General features: G+C 39.8%; 1 protein-coding gene across 4 annotated transcripts in view; it reads left to right on the forward strand.

Annotated features, from left to right (window-relative positions):
- Positions 1-18,644, forward strand: part of LYPLA1 (lysophospholipase 1) — a 36,484-nt gene extending 17,840 nt beyond the window's left edge. For all 4 annotated transcript variants that reach the window (XM_048840674.2, XM_048840673.2, XM_075125225.1 and 1 more), the window contains 5 exons: positions 7,672-7,742; positions 8,458-8,531; positions 9,569-9,670; positions 12,642-12,818; positions 13,774-18,644. In XM_048840674.2, coding sequence (XP_048696631.1) covers positions 7,672-7,742; positions 8,458-8,531; positions 9,569-9,670; positions 12,642-12,818; positions 13,774-13,827 — 478 coding nt within the window. In that variant the 3' untranslated portion in view covers positions 13,828-18,644. The remainder of the gene's footprint in view (positions 1-7,671; positions 7,743-8,457; positions 8,532-9,568; positions 9,671-12,641; positions 12,819-13,773) is intronic.
- The last annotated feature ends 1,521 nt before the right edge of the window (positions 18,645-20,165 follow it).

Raw genomic sequence — 20,165 nt, forward strand, 5'->3', positions numbered from 1 at the left:
CTCAAGGATGAGCTTGAATTGCTAGCTTTAATCAACTGTAAATGCAGAAGGCTTTTATGTTTAGTATTGTTCTAACAAAGGTTTCTCATTAATAGTGTCAAACTGTCTCAACAGAAGCAAAAAGGAAACACTAGCTCTGATAAGAAAGAAAATAATCAGACAGGGAAAAGGCAACTTTTAAAATTGAAAACATCAAATGTATAATATACATCATAGTCTTCAATCTGCTTGAAAGTTTGTATTCTTTGTATGCTTGTTTACATCTGTTCCACTTCTGGTGTTCATGTGCTTCATGTGCTGTAGATGAGAATGCTTTAGTCAGCTATATCTTTTGGTTCCTGTTCCTTTGATGACCTTGGGCCCCGCTCTCCGAGGGTAGAAAGGGGGTGGAACAAACAACTGACATTCCTTTCCTTTCAACTGCTCCTGGCTATGAGGTGGACCCAAATAGCAGTGTCCCCACTCCTTTTTTCAATCACCTATTTTATTAGGATTATGTAAATAGTTATTTAGAGTAGGTGTGTAGTGTTTTTAGTAGTTTTGGCTTTGTTGAGATTTATTTTCTGCCTTTTAAAGGGAGGGTCTGATATTTTGTCAGGACAGAAACCACGGGTTTTACATTTTGAGTCCTGTGGGGCTGGTACGCCCATGCAGGACACATTTAAGTTGTCATTACTTTTTAGGTTCTGGATATGTAAAGGAAAAACGTAAGGATTGTAATACCTTTGCCGAGAGGGCAGCTACGTCTAGGACAACAGGATGAAGTTTTTCCTTTTTGAGAAAAATATGAGGCCAGTTTCTGATCAGGTGGAATATAGAATCTCCCAGTCTGGGACAATCCTTAGTGAAAAATGTCCTGGTAACTGCCTTAACCTCCAGGGGTCTGGCTGCTTCTGTGCTGGCAGTAACAGGTATTCCTCTTCTCAGGAGTGCACAAAGAGAGAGGGTTGGTTCACGCCCTGCTGTCTCTGGGATGAAGAGATCTCTGAAAGCAGCTCCTCATACATCAGTTCAGCAGGAGGCAGCCCAGAAAGCCTCACTGGTGTTTGTGTTATCACTGGAGCAGAGCTCTCTGCCGGCTGCCTGCTGCTAGCACCTGTGCTCTGGGCACTGGGTCAGCTTTCATCTATCTGCAGCACTAGTCCATTCTGAGCATGTTTCTCCAGTGCCAGGACAACTCTCTTGGGTGTCTGCAGCATGGGCTCGTCCTGAGCATGCTGCTCTGGTGCTGGTTCAGTTACAGCCCCTTGCAGTGCTGACTTCCTCAGGTGGCCTGAGAGAAACAGCTGTCTGTGCCTGTTCATTCCGAGCCTGTTGCTTCTAACATCAGTTCTGACTCCTGCAGCAGCACAGCTACTGATGCCAGCATTTGTATCTTGGTGCAGGCTTTATTACTGCCAGATCATCCTATGGAGCAGCAGCATTCAGTGCAGAAGTACATGGCACAAAGTGTAGCCTGTCTGCACCTTAATAAATGTTTTTGTCAATCAGGGGATGCTTTCTAAGTCTCCTAGGGATTATTGTGGTAAGCCCCATCAGTGGGTAATTCTCCAAATCCCTTATCAGCAGCACCCCATCCCCTTAGAAGAGGAGGATGGGTATTCCTTTTCTGATACTGGGGATGTTTCACCCTTTTGGGACTAGCTTTTTATGACTCATATGTTTGACAGTCAGATCATCCAGATTACCCTGAGTCAATAGGGTAAATATACAGGCATGTTAGTTCAAAAGCCCCTAGGTAGTACCCCCTGCCCTGGCCACATTCACTTCATCCATGTGGACCAACTGCCACACTTCACTGGTGCAATATCCTAAATCAAAACTTTCCTCAGTTTCAATTTCCAGGATTAGATCTCTTTTACCCCAGGATCCACCTGTCATGCAAAAGCAATCACGGTGATCTTGGACATGTTGAACCAGACTCTTCTGCATGTCAAACTCTAAATGAACATAGACTTCACCAACAAGTTTCTGAAACTATCCTAGAGCATATTCCATCCACTTCTTCACAGTGTGAACATATGGCTCCTCTTGAGGCATTGTCATTAGATGAGTCATTTCAGGAATTGGTCCACAGAATGATAGAAACTTTGGTGATCCCTGCTCAGACTGTTCAACGAAATGGACATATATTGGACATTTTGCATATATCTCTACTGGATACACTTGCCTTACCTTTAAATGAAGGCTTGTTAGAACCAACCTAGCTATTGTGGCAGATTAGCATCTCTCACCATCCTGTAAAATGGCTGAAAAATGGTGTTAAGTCCCTTTGATAGGGTTTGAATATTTCTAAATGCATCTTGTTCGGGGTCCTTGGCACAGCTCAAGAGAAGTTGAAACATCAGTCTTTTAGAACTACTCCAAAGGAGAACAGAGGAAAAGAGTGGACCTCTTAGTAAAGAAGAATTATTTGTTAGCTAGTCTTCAACTTCTCATAGCGAATTATCAGTTCCTTCTATCACGTTATGATTACACTAATGTAGAGCAAAGTTGCTGAAGAGCTTGATAAACCTTTGTCAGATATCAGAGAGAAATTTAAATCTCTGTCTATGGAAGGTCCATTAATAGTTAAAACCTTCTTTACAAGCCTCCAGTCATGCTACTGATGCAGCATCAAAGACCATGGCAGCAGAAATTAGGCAGCGTGTCATGGCTCCAGTTTTCTGGGTTTCCAAACAAGGTTCAAATTACATTGGAAGACCTTCCTTTGAAGGGAATCATCTGTTCCGTTCTAAAACTGACAAGTTGTTACATTGAAAAACTGTCTCGTACCATGTCACGCATTAGGCAGCTACGCTTCCCAGTACAAGAAGCAGTCTTGATATCATACTCAAGCAAAACAGACTGTCACTACTCTATCATCTTTATCAGAGAACATCAGATTTATCTAAGAAGAAACAAAATATATATATATATATATATATATATATATATATATATATATATATATATATATATATATATATATATATATATGAGGAGATCTTCATCGACTTCAAATGCTGCGAAGGCTGGCTCTATAGTCATTTTGATGTGTATATCGAGAGCTGCTAACCAATCGGGATCTTTATCCCTTCCCTACCCTCTTTGGGGAACATTTTGCATTATTTTAGGGAACATGGAACAGTATCATCAGCAACAGGTGGAGTACTGAAAATAATTCCAAAGATTACTCTATTCCAGTGGTTCCCAAACTTGTTCCGCCACTTGTGCGGGGAAAGCCCCGGCCGGGCCGGTTTGTTACCTGCCGCGTCCACAGGTTTGGCCGATCACGGCTCCCAGTGGCCGCGGTTTTCTGCTCCAGGCCAATGGGAGCTGCTGGAAGTGGCGGCCAGTACATCCCTTGGCCCACGCCGCTTCCAGCAGCTCCCATTGGCCTGGAGCAGTGAACCGCGGCCACTGGGAGTTGCGATCGGCCGAACCTGCGGACGCGGCAGGTGAACAAACCAGCCCGGCCCAGCAGGGGCTTTCCCCGCACAAGTGGCGGAACAAGTTTGGGAACAACTGCTCTATTCAATTCCAAGACACTTCCACCCCCAACTCATCTTCCTCATCTCTTTTTAGGGACTCCACTCATGAGAGTCTCCTTCAACAACAGGGTCAGTTTCTTTTGGCTCTTTGTGATATAAAGGAGATTCCCTCCACAGCTGGGGGAAAAGGGTTCTATTTGTGATATTTTCTAGTCTCCCCAGATTGGTGTCCAACATTGGATCTGAGATCTGCATTTCTTTGTTTGCCAGTTCACATTCCTAATGGAAATCCTGTCCTTCACATTTCCTTCCCCAGATCTTCTAGATTTGGTTTGCAGCTTTTGATCTATCCATCCAGCATATAGGAAATACCTGTGCTTTGTAGTGGGCAACACACATTACCAGTACAAAATGCTGCCTTTTGGTTTGTTTATGGCACCGAGAACTTTCACGAAATTGTCTGGCCATGGTAGTAGCACATTGCAGAAAGAGAAATATATTTTTACCCATATCTTATTGATTGTTTGGTAAGAGGATTGTTTTCAGACAGGTTATAAACAGTGTTCAGTATGTCATATGTCTGTTGTGCACAGTGGAGTTGAGTGTGAACGTGAAAGTCTCATTTAATCCAACACAAAAGGTAGACTTTATTGGGGCACTAATCAATTCCATGACAGTTTACGCATACCTGCTGCAGACCAAGTTTGACACCATACTACAGAGGATAATTCAAATGGGAAAGAATCCATGTACCACAGCAAGTACATGTCTTCGGCTTTTAGGTCACACAGCTTCATGTATTCTGACTCCATTCAGCAGACTGCATCCTTATTGTCTTCAGGGGTGGTTATTGATAGGTTTTTGCCTGGCTTTTCACAAAATAGATATGGGGGTGATGCATCCCTTCAGAAGTTTTGAACTCCCTTATTGAAAGATCCAGATCAGGTCTGCAAGGGAATTCTGTTCTCCCCAGCACTTCCCACAAAGTCAGTGGTGACCAGTGCTTTGTTGTTCGGTTGGGGAACCCATCTTGACAACTTGACAGTACAGGGTCGGTGGTCTCAGAGAGGGTTGGCTTCATATCAGTGTCCTAGAGCTCAGGCTAACATAGCTTGTCTGCATGTCCTTTCTATTTCATAACAAAGTTCAGAGTTTACAGATAAAACATGGTGTTATTGTCAGCTCTTACATAAACAAGGAGGAACCAGATCAATGCTCTCATGCAGAAAAGCAATCCTTCTATGGAATCTGAAGTCAAAATATACAGCTATCTGCACCTTTATCTTCCAGTCCTACACAACACGCCAACAGACATCTAAATAGGTATTTTTCTCAGAATCACTTTTGGTTCATAAAGGATTCTGTCATCAGTGGGGTGCTCCCCTTATGGATCTGTTCGCAACTGAACAAAACAAGAAATGCAAAGTGTTTTTTTCCAAGGGAGGACAGAGTCGGGGATCTCCAGGAGACAATTTCCTAATCCCTTGGATTTTTAGTGCCTGTTGTATGCTTATCCCCCAAATCCTCTGATCCTATGTTTAAAGAAGGTCAGACAGAACAAGGCTACATTCATTCTAGTAGCACTGGATTTGCCCAGGCAATACTGGTTCACGGAAATAAGAAATCTCTTGGTAACACCTTCAGTACCTCTGTCTCTTCTACCAGACTTAATTACCCAGAACAACGGGATAACTATTCATCCAGATGTGTTGTCACTACACTTCATAAAAAGGAAACTGTCAGGTAATAGAGTTGAATAAGTGTTCTGCTGATGTAGAGAGCATATTGATTCAGAGCAGAAAGCCGTCTGAGGACAACTTGTACTGCAAAATGGAAGCATTTTTCATTCTGGGTTTACCAATATAATCTTTCTCCAAGAGACATCAATCCCTCGTCTCTTTGAGTATCTGTTATACTTAAACTCTGGTTAGTTGTTAAGCTCATTCCGTGTTCATTTGGCTGCTGTCTCAGCACAGCATCCATCCATCAGGACCCATTCAGCTTGTTTAGGGTAGGAGTGATAGCTCAGTGGTTTGAGCATTGGCCTGCTAAACCCAGGGTTGTGAGCTCAATCCTTGAGGGGGCCATTTAGGGATCTGGGGCAAAAACTGGGGATTGGTCCTGCTTTGAGCAGGGGGTTGGACTAGATGACCTCCTGAGGTCCCTTCCAACCCTGATATTCTATCCTTCTTCAGTTTAAAAGTTTTTGTGAAAGGTTTAAGGGGATTTCTTTTTATCAAAACAATTCCCTCCATGTTGGAAATGTAATGTGTTATTTACCAGCCTGATGGGGACATCCATTTGAACCATTAGTCTTGTGCTCATTATTCCATTTGTTTGAAGACTGAATTCCTGTTTGCAATCACATTGACACTCAGGATCTGAATTGCAAGCTGTCATGCCAGGACTGCAGTATGTGACTCTTCATAAGGATAAAGTTACACATTAGTCTCACCCTACATCTCTACACAGAGTAATCCCTTAATTTTCATTTAAATAAATCCATTAATTTAAGTGTGTCTCCCCCCCAACCCCCCTGCCTCATTCATCCAAGGGCAAGGCTGTGTTTCAGATTTTGAATGTTCTCTATCCTTTCTCCTTTTATTTAACTCCAACAAGACCATTCAGGCACTCACATAGTCTGTCTGTCTATTGTCAAGGGCTCCAGGGTGGTCAGGCAGTCTCAACTCAGAGAATCTCTAATAGAATGTGACACTGCATACAGTTACTTTATTAGGTGGTCAGTTTAGAACTCAGGTCATGTTAGCTCATATTCTACCACAGACCTCTTCTGGAGCCTCTTTTAGGGGGAATACCCATAGCTGATATATGTAGAGCTTCTATTTGGAGTATTATACATACTTTCCCTAGTGATTGCTTTTTCATTCAGGCACCTTGTTCAGATGCCCCATTGGAGAGGGCTATGTTGCAGTCTTTATTTAATTAGAGGAGAGTACTAGAATTTATTTATTACATACTGTTTGGGAGTCACCAGAAGTAGAACCTATACAAACAAGCAGTCAAACTAGAAAGGAAAGTTAGTTACCTTTAGTAACAGGAGTTCTTTGAGGTGTGTTTACATGTGTTCCACAAGCCACCCTCTTTTCCCCACTACTGCCGAGTCTAATAGCCTGGGCTTGAGAGGGGTATGGGAAGTGAGGTTTGGTTGTTTGCTCTGTCCCTTTTCTGTACTGGGGGGGAGGGGGCAGGGCTTGAGGTCATCAGTGGACCTTGCTGATTAAAATGTTCCAATCTCCAGCACATGGAGTGCATACACATCAGAAATGGAACACATATAAACACCACAGCTTATACTCCAGTTATTAAAAGTAAGTAATTTTCCTTTAATTATTTGTTGTGAAAACAGGAACAAAAATTCCTGGAATTATTTGCTACTAGTAATGGGTGGAATTGTTTTGTGGACAATTAACTGTTTAAACTTTACAAAAAAGCAGTCTCTGATTTCTTTCAGAATGGAAGCTCCAATAGAAAATCATGTTGAAATCCATATTTTTTTTTTTTTGCTTTAAAGTGAGGATGTGAAATGTTATGTAAATCTTCCTTCTCTTGATTTTTTTCTTCAATTTTTTTTTTAGCTTTTTTATATTAGCTGAAAGAATTTTTTAATTCTAAGCATATGCCTGCTAATATTTGGACAAAAAGATGACAAAAAATATTAATTTAACTCTGCCTCTTAAATATCAAAATACTGAGCTGTTTATTTTGACAAGGTAGAAGAGGGCAAAATTCTCAAGAGATTATAGTTGGTTGAAAAGTTGAAGTTTTTTTTTAATTCCCACTAAAAGATTTCTCAATGTGTTTAGTATAAATTACAGGTGCAGCTCTACTATATAGTGCAGAAACTAAAATAAAACTTATATAGTTGAGCTTCTAATTCCTTGTGCCATAAACCATAATATTAAATAAAATAAATAAATAAAATTAAATATGCTTAAACTCTTAAGATCAGTCATTTCCGGGGTCTGATATGTGAGTTCTTGCATAACTACTGTTTACAAGGTGTAAACTGATTGAGCCTATTCTTAATAATGATCTGTAGGATAATAACACATCAGTGTGGAAAAAATGATCATTAGTAAATCTTCTTATTACTGTTTGTATGGTTATGTCAGTGTACAAAGGTGTGTTAGTTCCCGAGTGAATAAACTTTATATAATTGTGTTCTTTTTCTTTTAAGGTTTGATATTATTGGACTCTCCCCGGATGCACAGGAAGATGAAGCTGGGATCAAGCAGGCAGCAGAGCATGGTACATTTATGGGTATTTTTAATGCATCTTCCAATTTTTTTAAATGGGTGTTTTCCAGATGATATACATATTTTATACATTATATATATATATATATATATATATATATATATATATATGTGTGTATGTATATGAAACAGCTTCTTCATTTTTAGCTGTTTTCTCAATGTCAGTTTCTACCTTAGCTAATAAAATGATGATTTAAAATGGTGAAGTCGCTGATAGTATATTGTCAGTTTAACTAATGATTTTAAGTTTCTTAAATTGTGTGGGTGAATTTAGTGGCTCGTTGATCAGTCTGTGTATTCCCCCACATCAGATGTATACCTATCACCCACTAAATTAGGAACCTTCTAGAAAGTACAGCCCACTGAAGCCATACAAGCATGCTTATGACACCAAATGCTCAATAGTCACCACCCATTCTGCACCGAGACTTTTGTGTGACCCTGACCCAACAGTTTCTATTTTGATACCAGCACTTCTGGCCTTGCATGAACTGCTGGTGTCCATAACACCAGAATTCTTGACCCTAGTCTCGGAACTTTTGGTCCAGAGTATTTTGCTTGGGCAGTACTCCATCAATTTCCCATCTGCCAGCTTTCCCTTGACACAGGGGAGATTAATACTGCCTTTTACCACCTATACCACCTCTTCTTCTGAACTCCCCTTGGAACTGCTACATATTAACTACTGGACTTCATTTGACTTGCAGTTAAAGTACTGATAGATCAGGAAGTGAAGAATGGAATTCCTTCTAACAGAATAATTTTGGGAGGCTTTTCTCAGGTAAGGTACTTGCCAGGAAGGGAGTTTTAGTTCCTATTTGAGGGAAGTTGAAGTTGTCTCCTTGGAACTGGGAAATCCTGTTAACGAGCAGATGATGCTAGTCGTTTCTGAAAACAAGGCCTTTAGTTTCTACTTACTTCTAAAAGGCCACAAAAGTAATTATTTTCCTACTCTAAAAATCAACTTAGTGCAAAATGAGTTTACATACTACAAAACTGCTATAAAGTAATATTAAAATAATTTAAGTTTAAGAAGAATAGTAACTTCAGGGGTTAGTTCTAAAATTTCCATGTCATTTTGATTCGGTAAGGCATCTGCTTTTTGTATTCCAAAATACAGAAATAAATTTAATCTGAGTCTGAATTTTATATAGTTAATAGCAAATCTGAACTTCAGAAGGAAGAAATTATTATTTCTTGAATGAGTTGTCAAAGGTCTGCGGTAGACTTTTTGTTGTCCAGTGATAACCTGGCTAATAAGAATATACAAAAACTAATGTGAACAAAGCTTCTATCTGCTTTTCCTTTTCATTGGCCTTCAGATGCTAACAGTTAGAGGAATGAAAGTGTTAACTACTCTCATGCACCTTATTGCATTATATGGTTTTAAAGTGACTGCGGTCAGACAAATGACCAGGAAAGAGAACTGTCATTATGGGAAGTGAAATTTTCTTTTGGCTCGCATATCATCAAGGGAATTAAATAAATTTATTCTGTAGTCTCCTTTTAAAACAACAACAAAAATGATGTTGCCATGAGTCAGGAAGAATACAGAATTTCAGATTTAGTTTGCAATTATCAGTTAGGACAGTACTGTCATTTTACTTGTAAACTGAACAAATTTGATCTAGAATAATTGAAACACAATAAGGATGGAGTCACCTGATATTTTTAGAAGTACTTTTCACATCAATCAGTTGAAATTGGAAAATATTGTTTGTAAATATAAGGGGCCACAAATCCTGAAATAATGGTGATAACTGTTTAATTTAAATGTTTAACTTCATCATTGAAATAGTTTTTAAATTTCTTGATTAGGGAGGTGCTTTGTCATTATATACAGCTCTTACAACACATCAGAAATTAGCAGGAGTCATAGCACTCAGTTGTTGGCTTCCACTACGGACCTCTTTTTCACAGGTATTGTACTACTTTCTTAAACATAACTCAGTCTTCAGTGAGCTCATTGAAGTTGAGCATTTGAACATATTTTTTCACTTTCATTACACTGTATCCACAGGCTAACACCTTCCCCCCCATCCCCCACTAGACAGAAATTGCGTATGGTAGTTAGATAAACAATTCTTTAAATATGTCCATAGATTAAGGCTTTGTCTACACCAGCACTTTTGTCGGCAAAACTTTTGTCGCTCAGGGCTGTGAAAAAACACAGCCCTGACTGATGTAAGTTTTAAAGATAGCACACTGGCACTTTTATGTCTGCGGGAGAGCTCTTCCTCCGGCATATAGCAGCTACTTACAGCGGCATAGCTGCGACAGTACAGCTGTGCCACTGTAAGGTCTATAGTATAGACATAGCTAAAGAAAGTAGTGCTGTCAGACAACTGAGGCATCATGTGAAGTCTAGTCCTTTGTCAAAGCTATTGTTAGGTGTTGGTGCCTGTGCTCTGTTATTGGAGCTAACAAATAAGTGCTTGTCTGCTCCAGTCCTCCAGGTAGCTGTGGAGCGGATATATGGGAGATTCCACTCTCCTGAAGTTGTTGGTAGAGCAGACATGCTAACCCAACATCCATTCCAGCAGAGGCTTAAATTTTACATGCTTCCTCAGTGGTTCTTTTGTTTAGCAGCAGCCCTTTCCTTTACTCCTTTCCTTAAATTTTTGTGTGTTTGCCGCTGACTTATCTGGTCACCTCCCCTAACTCTTGCAACTTTCTGGGATTCAAAATACCACTACCACCTCCTGTCACCTTACTTGCTGTCTTGGAATAGAGGAATGGGAGCAGGCAGGAGAAGAGAGATTCTCTTTAGTATGTTTCTAGTCTATAAAAATTGAATGGCATATTTATGTTTAAATAACCTTTACCAGATGAGGGGCTACTAGTTTAAGCTTCAAGAGCCAGAATTGCATTGGTAATGAATAATAACACTTCAGATCTATTGGTATCAATCCATAAGATGCTTACGTTATGTCAGCATTTGACAACAATTTAGTTTTGCTTATGTTAAACATTTTTGCTAAATATTTTTTAAAGTTGTTACTTAATTCATTATTTAATTTACCTTTAAAATAACAGTATTTATGGCCTAAAATAGTTTTGTACAAACATTTTTGCAAGTGTTATGTATTTTGGCTGAATTCCTTCTAGTACAGAATATTTTGGGGACATGGAGGAAGCAGTGTGTAAAAAGAATACATTATCCCTGTTGTAATTACATTAATTCAAGGATATACTGGGAAGTTTAGTGTTTATAATAGTGTTATCAGTGTGAGTACATACAATACCTATCTCAAACAACTTACTGAAGGCGGGGAGGGAAGCGGAGCACTCAGTAGTTTCCATTATCTCCCTGTAGTATCGGAGTGCCTCACAAATACACCTCTACCCCAATATAACGCGGTCCTTGGGAGACACAAAATCTCACTGCTTTATAGGTGAGACCGCATTATATCGAACTTGCTTTGGTCCCCCGTTCCTTGTTCCCTACCGCCCCCTCCAGAGACACCCAACCCCCCTGCTCCCTGTCCCCTGACTGCTCCGACCCCTATCCACATCCCCCGCCCCCTGACCAGGCATGCAATGGTGGGAAGTGGAGCAACGCGGCCCCAGCCTGCTCCACTCAGTCACCTCCCAGCTGCTGCCGGTGAGTGTGGGGAGGTTGGGGAAGGGACGCCCCCTCCGTACTCACCTGCGGCGGGAAGCAGAGCGACGCGGCCCCAGCCCGTTCCGCTTTCCTTGCCCCGGTCCCAGCCATGTCGCTCGGGGGGGGGAGTGTTGGGGAAAGTTCCCTCACTCACCTGAGACGGGAAGCGGAGCACCGCGGCTGGAAGCTGGCCGAGTGGAGCAGGATGGGGCCAGGCTGCTCAGCTTCTGCTGGTGAGTGCGGGGGATCCCTTTCCTCAAGCTCCCTTCCCCGAGCGACACGTCCGGGGGCAAGGGAGGTGGAGTGGGCTGCTCCCGGCCCCCTCGGTAATCCCCCGGGCCACCCTGGGACTGCGGGGCCCCCAAAAGTGCCTGCCTCCCAGATTCTGCAGGGGGGAGCCCCTGACCGCCTCTGAGATCCTCTGCCCCTTATCCAACCCCTCGGCCCTGGCCCAGCACCCTTAACACGCTGCTCAGAGCAGTGTGTCGGAGCTTTACTGCATTGTATGCGAACCCGTGTTATATCGTGGTAGAGGTGTATATCTTCATAATTCCTTTGTGAGATACAGTATTATCTCCATTTTACAGATGGGAAACTGAGACCGAAAGATACTCACTGTGTGTGGTCTTGCATAAGTGACTAATCGACAGATTCAGAATCACAACTCAGGACCTCCTAGCTCCCAACTCAGTGTTCATTCCTCCAGACAATACTATGTTGCTGCTTGAGTTGCTGAGCATCCTCAGTGGCTGTCGATTTCAATATTCAAAAATTGGTCCTCGGTTGTCTCTAGGTGGGCACTTGGTGAAATAAGGAATGCACAGTTAGTGCCACCTACAAAAAATTCTGATTTTAAATTACTTTCCCAGTGTCATAAAACGAGCCTGTAGGATAGAACCAAGTTCTTCTAGGAAATGAACTGCCTTATCACCTGTTCTCTTCCTGCAGTCCACTACCTTAATCTGTACACAATTTCTGCCTTTGAGTTCTAGAAGATGTTTTACTTCCCCAGAAATTGTGCTTTAAAAGAATTCTAATTCTATAATCAATTAAATGATTGATTGTTTAAAAATAGTACTAACATATTTGTAATTATTCTATTTTATTATGTAGTAGATAATTAGATACAAAATGTAGAATAACATGAACTTGCAGACCATTCAGTGTTTCTTTTTCTGTCCAAACTCTGCTCACTCTCATTATATTGTTTGTTGTGTAGCCTCATTTTACCTTGAACGCACTAATCTTATGCAATTTCATGCCCCCCCCCTTTTTTTTATTTGACAGGGTGCTATCAGTGGTATAAACAAAGATATTCCTATTCTTCAGTGCCATGGGGACTGTGACCCTTTGGTTCCTCTGATGTTTGGTTCCCTCACTTTTGAGAAGCTAAAGAGTCTGATAAATCCAGTCGATATAACCTTCAAGACTTATTCGGGCATGATGCATAGCTCATGTATTGAGGTAATCTTCTAAATGAAAACAGGAATTGTTTTCGTAGAATTCTTCCTTTTAATGTTCTCTCAAAGCAGGAAAAAAGGTGAACCTCAATGCTCATTTTCAAGGAAAACAAATGTTTTTGAGTGACTAATAATTTGAGGATGCTGCTTCAATTAATAATTACTCTGGGCTGAATAAACTGTGAGCCCAGGATTGTTTATTAGCTAACATAAATTTCTTTCAAAAATATTGTTCACACTAGCCAGTTGTTATAATGAATTTTTAAAATACTCTTGTTTTTCATTTAATGGAAAAAATGAAAACTACGGGAAACAAAATGAGTTGTTAAATTCCCTACCATCAGGTTTTTTTTTTTTAAAAAAAAACCTCATGGGCCTTTTTTTCTTCTTCCTCCCTCTTCTTTCCTGCAGGTGAGCAGGATTTTTCTTCCCAGAATGATTGCAGAATATTTGTTTACATTGTTTCAAGTGAACTGGAAGAGGGGTTTGAATTCTCACAATGTAAACACTATGTATTCTGGGAGAAAGAACCTTGCTGGCCTCCATTCAGGGAGTTGGAAGTAGGAGGGATAGAAGGAATTAAGAGTAATAAATCAAAGGATGTGAACTACAAAACAAAAATGAAAAAAGCAGAAGAGAGAACCACTGGGATAGCTAGATTCTCTCAGCACTTTATAGAGAGAGGAGCTTTCTTTCGTCCTTGACTCTTCATTTGCTGCCTCCTGAGTAAAGTAATTCAAAGAGTATTCTGCTCTTGATGAACTAATCTGTCTGTTAGTTGAATTCTTCAGAGGGATAAGTATTACACTGAGGCATAAGAAATCTAATTATATGCTCAGTTTGTAGCTCAGTTGCTTGTAGTAACTGCAGTATTGAAATACTAATTTAATGAGACTGCTAACTGCTGAAAAATATCTTAGTTGAACACTTGTCTAATGCATAACTTTGTTCTTGAACAGGAGATGATGGATGTAAAGAAGTTCGTTGACAAACACCTGCCACCAGTTGATTGACAAGATTTGAGTTGCCTTTTGTATAAAAACACCAGCATCAGCTTTGGTAGAATGTGTTAATCTTTTCACATGCCCAGTTCAAAAGCATTATTTCTACACCTTCTGGGTTGCAAATGTATACCAAGAACACGGACTAAGTAGTATATTTCACAAGTAATGGTAATCTTTCAAATAAATCATACACTGGTGGGATTATAGGGAATGAGACAGCTAGATAGTGTGTCAGAATGTATCTGAGAATACAATTTTAAGATGTTTCTGATTTTTTGATTGCACCATTTTTAAAGCAGTCATGTGGCTAATTAAACTCATTTTGGTTAAATGAGCTGTTTAAACATGACCAGCTTGTATGCTTGGGATATGATGTATTCCTAATACTTGTTGAAAGTATATTAAGATACCCTGATATATATCTTGTACATAAAATGTGCAACATGTAAAACATAAGAGGCATGTGATGGTAGAATGAATATTAGTGAGGATAAAGCTTTAAATTTTAATGGTTTAAACATTGCTACTGCACGTGAAGAGGGTTGTTCTCTTACCTACAAATGAATACATACCAATGACTCTAGTTATAGCATTTATTCCAGTCTAGTTTTTAACCTTACAAATAGCGTCTGATGTCAGAAAAGAAAACACTTGCTATCTCATACACCCTCTACCCCCCAAAATGGGTTGACATCACAGAAACTAAGGGGACTTAGGTGTTTATCACTAGTCCTGTGTTTACCACTCATCACAATTTGGTGATAGCTCACGTTTATTAGTGTAAATTGATCTTTGATGCTGACTCATGAAACTGAGGTTTAAAAGAAATACATGAAACCTTTCCATTTTAAGATTCTTGTTTTCATATTGCATGTTTTTCCCACACTGGAACCCTCATGGGTTTTGTCTTGTGTAGCTTACTGAATTTTTTTAGAAGTATTGACAATGTATTTTACATGAGCAATTCAAGTGTCTTGTTTTATTTTTCTGCTTTGCTCCAGAATAATCAACTGGGAAAGCAATGCAGATGTTGCACACAAATTATGGGTATTGTTGAACAGACTCCTCTACAACATTGGTATTTAACTACTTTTTATTTCCTAAGTGCTGCAGTATGAATGTAATATGGAATTGTAATAACTTAGTCATTATAGTGAGAAACTGCCAACTGTTTTTTCTTTACTTGGATTGCAAGTTCATCATGGGACGTCAGCTTTTGTCTAAAAAGGAAATGACATGTATGACTTTCCACACGTAGGTGTGCTCCATGTTCATCCAGTGCCCTAGAATATTCTAGGAATATGAAAATGGGTCCTGTCAAACCTTTGAAACAGAAGGAATTCTATATCTCATGGAAGTTACAATTTTGGGAATTTGTGGTATAATAGAAACTGATGATACAAATTCAGCAATAGATTAACTGTGTTGAAATAGTGTCCTGCTAATAGAAAACTAGAGATGAAAGATCATTTTAGCAGAAAGATGAAATAGATGATCAATATAGGATTCCTTCCTAGCTTACTTTATGGTATTTTGTTCAGTCAAGTTTTAAGTGTCTGATGTTGAACCTAATACATCTTATTTTGGGAAATTATTTCCAGATAGCCTGAATTTTTTGTTTTAATTTCATCCCATTACCCCAATAACTACATACATCTCATCTTATCAAACTAAATAGGATATTTCTCCATTTGATGTTTGCACACTTCAGCTATTTGGAGACTCTCATGCTCCCTTCTTAGCCAATATATACATATTTTAACTTTAATGCTTGCTCATAATTCTCACACACCCTGCCTCTGACTACTGTTCTCTAGACATCCTCCAATTCATCTTTCTGGTAGTGTGATGCCCAGAAGAGTACAATATTCCTGTCTTGGTCACCCCAAAATTGTACTGAGAAGTATTATACTTCCTAGCTCAGAAACATGATCCCAAAACTGCATTGGATCCTTTTACAATCATTTCATGTTGCAAACTCATATTTAGTTTGCTTACCACTATAATCCCTAATTCTTCCATTATTACTGCTTCTGGCTCGTACTCTGTCATGTGTGTTGAATGATTTCTTCTCAGTATAAACTTCTCTTCCAAACTTATCTGTGCACATTTCTAATTTCCAAGTCCTTTTCTGTTATTTCCTGTACTGCTTGCAGTGCCTTCAGTTTAGTATTGGTTAACTTCATTAACAAAGATATTAAAATTAGACTAGTTTTAGCTCTGTTACCTGTTGTATCCCACAGTGTTTTCCCCAACTTTATACATTACAGTCCACTGTTAACTTTTGTTTACAATGTGTAGCCAGTTTGTTGTCCTCAAGGGTTCCTGTACAAGTCAGCTTGAATTAATTTTCCATTAAAACACATTGTCACTATCAAATGCTCTACTAAAAATGAATACTAATACTGGATCTACTGCATTGTGTGCTAATTTTGTCCAAATATCCAGTCATATCTAACAAGATTTATCTTTAAACAGTAATGCTATGCTGCTGCTTGTTACCCTTTAGGGCAGTAGTCACCAACCCGTAGATCACTATTAAATGGTCGATCCTGGAGACTCTCCCAGTCGATGGTGATCTCCGGCCACTAAAAGTCTGGTGGTGCAGCAGGGCTGCTACTAAGGCAGGTTTTCTGCCTGCCCTGGCTCCACGCCGCTCCCGGAAGCAGCCAGCACGCCCCTGTGGCTGGGGAGAGGACAGGGGTCTCCATGCGCTGCTCTTGCCTGCAAGCACTGCCCCCGCAGCTCCTGTTGTCTGGGATCAGGGAACTGCGGCCAATGGGAGCTGCAGAGGTGGTGTCTGCAGAGAGGGCAGTGCTTGGAGCCATGTGCCCCCCAGCCCCACGCTCCCTTAGCCCTGCTGTGCCACCGACTGGAAGCCGCCCGAGGTAAGTGTCGCACCCCAGCCCTAAGCGCCCTCCCGGAGTCAGCACCCCATACTCCCTCCTCCACCCTGAACCCCCTCCTGCACCCCAAGCTTTTGCCACAGACCTGAGCCCCCTCCCAAAGCCAGCACCTCATACCCTCTCCTGCATTCCTCACCCCCTCTTGCACCCCGGCCCAGGCTCAGCCTAGAGCCCCCTCCTGCATTCTGAACCCCTAAGGCCCAGCCCAGAGCTATGCCCCCTCCTGAACCCCAACCCTCTGCTTCAACCCAATGAAAACGAGTGAGGGTGTGGGAGAGCGAGTGATGGAGGGAGCGGGGGGAAGGGGCAGGGTAGATCCTGGATTGCACTTGAATTCAAAAAGTGATCTTGAGTATAAAAAGGTTGGAGACCACTGCTTTAGGGACTAGATTCACCAAATCTGGTGCAAATAAATGTAAACTACTACACCTTGCATCAGTCTGGCCCACTGTGCTCCAGGAAGAGATCCTTCAGTTTTTTCCACCAAGGAGGACTGCTGTGTAGCAGTGGGGATCAATAGGAGTTTGATGCTCGAAATTACTTCAAGGATACCTTTGAATCAACACATCTCCCTAGTTAGTGCAACATGCTTCTTGGGCTGTGCTGGACCTTTGTACCCTTTCAGATTGAAGGGAGGTTGTGTGGATGCTTTTGCAGCAGGAGCCTCTTCACTGGCAGACATGGCTACTGAGAATTCCTGCCAGGATTAGCATATGTGCTAGGTTGAATGAGCCCAGACAAGTGATCTTTTTTCTCAATATTTGTTCCATTATTTTACTAGGGGATAGAAGTTAGACCTATGGGATAGTAAATACCAAGACTGCACATTTGAAATCAGTACTGCACGTTCCTAGAATTCATTTTGTTTACTTAGATTTTATTCTTCTCACCCAGACAGAGGAAAGACATCTACAAACACTGTTAAGCTACTGAAAACAAAATTTGCTTTTTCTTGTCTGCATTTTACCCCCAAGAAATAGAGACCTACATTTTTGCTGTGACATTAGTTATGTAAAAAGAAAAGGAGTACTTGTGGCACCTTAGAGACTAACCAATTTATTTGAGCATAAGCTTTTGTGAGCTACAGCGATGAAGTGAGCTGTAGCTCATGAAAGCTTATGCTCAAATAAATTGGTTAGTCTCTAAGGTGCCACAAGTACTCCTTTTCTTTTTGCGAATACAGACTAACACGGCTGTTACTCTGAAACCCATTAGTTATGTAGATTCCGAACACTAATTAATTTCGAACACTAATTAATTTCAAACACATGCCTAATTTTTTGTTCAAACCAAATTAAATGTTTTGTTCAGTCGGAAGCTTTGGACCTGCTATTTGAATATTCAGTTTGTTCATAAACACAAATTGGGTTGTGCATTTTTGGACAAATCCTGCATCCATTACTGAGGCAAAACTATTGATGTCACTGGGAACATTGCCATAGTGAGGGCTGGAAGATTTGGTCTTTACCTCTTACCTTGTAAGTATTATATAATTGCACACAGTGGGTTGCTGACAAATACTATATACTAGTTACAGTATATTAGAGTTGTTAAATGTATTCTCTCTATGAAGTGTATTGCACTTCATAAAACTGTTAAAATGCATCTTTTATATATAGGCGTTACTTGACACATAATGGATATAATTTTAAGAATGTACGGTATAAGATGTTGATAATGAAGCCATATGTTTAAGGCCCGGGTATCTTAAATTTTATAAACAATCATTTTAATGCTTCACTTTCCTTTACGTTGAAGAATATAAGCAGATGTTATTTAACGTAAAAAATCAAGATGTTGTTACTTAGTTTACTCATTTATTTATGGTAAGAAACCTTGAGCTTTGTTGAAATGATTTCTATAGTAGGAAAGTGTAAAAATCTTTGTTTCTATAATTGTGAAATAAACTTCAAACAATCAGTGTTTGGAAAAAGTACTTTCAGATAACAGTTGTGTGGTAATAGTCTTTAGAAAGCCAGCTTTCATTAACAGTGTGTAATAGCAGTCACTTCAAGGATGTGGGGTATTTTATTTTATTTTTTGGGCGTTTTTTTAAGTATAATTTGCACTCTCCATCAGACGAAATTGCTGTTCCCCTCTACTTGGAAGGAAAAACTGTCAGTCGGCAACAATTTATATATTTCTGTCACCTTAGTTCTGAGGTATAATCTAACTTTTTCATCTTCACACTCCCAGAAAGGAAACTGAAAGAAAATGAAACAAAGTAATTTTTTAAAATGCCCTGAGAATTATGTTGCTTATCTGCCTGGTTTTTGACTAACAAACAAGAACTTCAGTCTTCCTTAACCTGCTGTATTGGCATAGCTTTCTCCAGGCACTTCTCTGCCTTAATGCAGGCATTTTTTCAGTAATACAGTTTTCAACATCCTTAACAGTTACAATTAGTATTTTCATTTAAAAAATCAAACAGGAAACTGCAAAGTAAGAGGTTGTATGTGATCCTAGCAGCTGGTTCCATTCTTTGATTGTTCAGTGATGTACGTACCATATGGTTACTATATCATGAGTCATATGAAGGAAGGTCGGGTAATCATAGGGAGGGAGGCTGTGATGAGACAAACTGAAAAAAGGGAAGGGGGGGAAAAAAAGAAAAGATAAAGTTCAAAATGTATGGACTTCTTTTGTTTTGTTTGGAGCATTCAGCATTAGGATGTGACAAATCTGCTTTTTTGTACTCAGATACCAAGTAGAAGCAGTGACAGTGACAATACAGTAGTATGTGTGTTTAAAATTTTTTTAACTTTAAAAAAAATGTATGTTTAAGCAATTATACTCAAATTACAACACTTATATTTAAGTGCTGATCTCTATTGTCTTGAATGCAAATACTGTGTTTAAAGCACTACTTGGGTACGTAATGGATATTACACCCCTTTCCAGCATTCAGTACTAAATTGCTGCTTAAAACAAAGTCTCTCAGCTTCCTATTTAAGGATAAATCTAAAAAAGGTATTGAATGAGACTCAAAATCTTCTCCATCCCTAAAGGCAATACTGCCTTGGGTAACCCTCAAAGGCAAGGCTAATCACTGAAGATGATCTCTGACATTGAAGTCTTTTTTTAAAAAAAAGCCTTCAAATGTTAGCTCTCAGAGCTAATTTTAGAGTACTTCATTATCCCAAAAATGGTTTAGATACATCATTCAGTTACAAAAGAAAAAGTAAAGAGGGGACAGGGATAAAACTATTGGTTCTACTTTAAATTGACTTGTTGGGTCTCCTAGAGCCAAAAAATGTATGCTTTTGGAAAATTCCTTGGAAAATATGCCCATTCCTTCTTTGAGAAAAGATGTGACTTCTACTGGCCAGTTTTATAAGTAAGTAAGTTTATATAAGATACTTCAGAAGTGGCTGATCATGCCATTTCTGTAAAAATGTGAGTAGGTATACTATATTTCTAGTAATGGCAAAAAAAAAAAGT

The sequence above is a fragment of the Caretta caretta genome, chromosome 2, assembly GCF_965140235.1.
Source record: "Caretta caretta isolate rCarCar2 chromosome 2, rCarCar1.hap1, whole genome shotgun sequence".
In the NCBI taxonomy this organism is placed as follows: Eukaryota; Metazoa; Chordata; order Testudines; family Cheloniidae; genus Caretta; species Caretta caretta.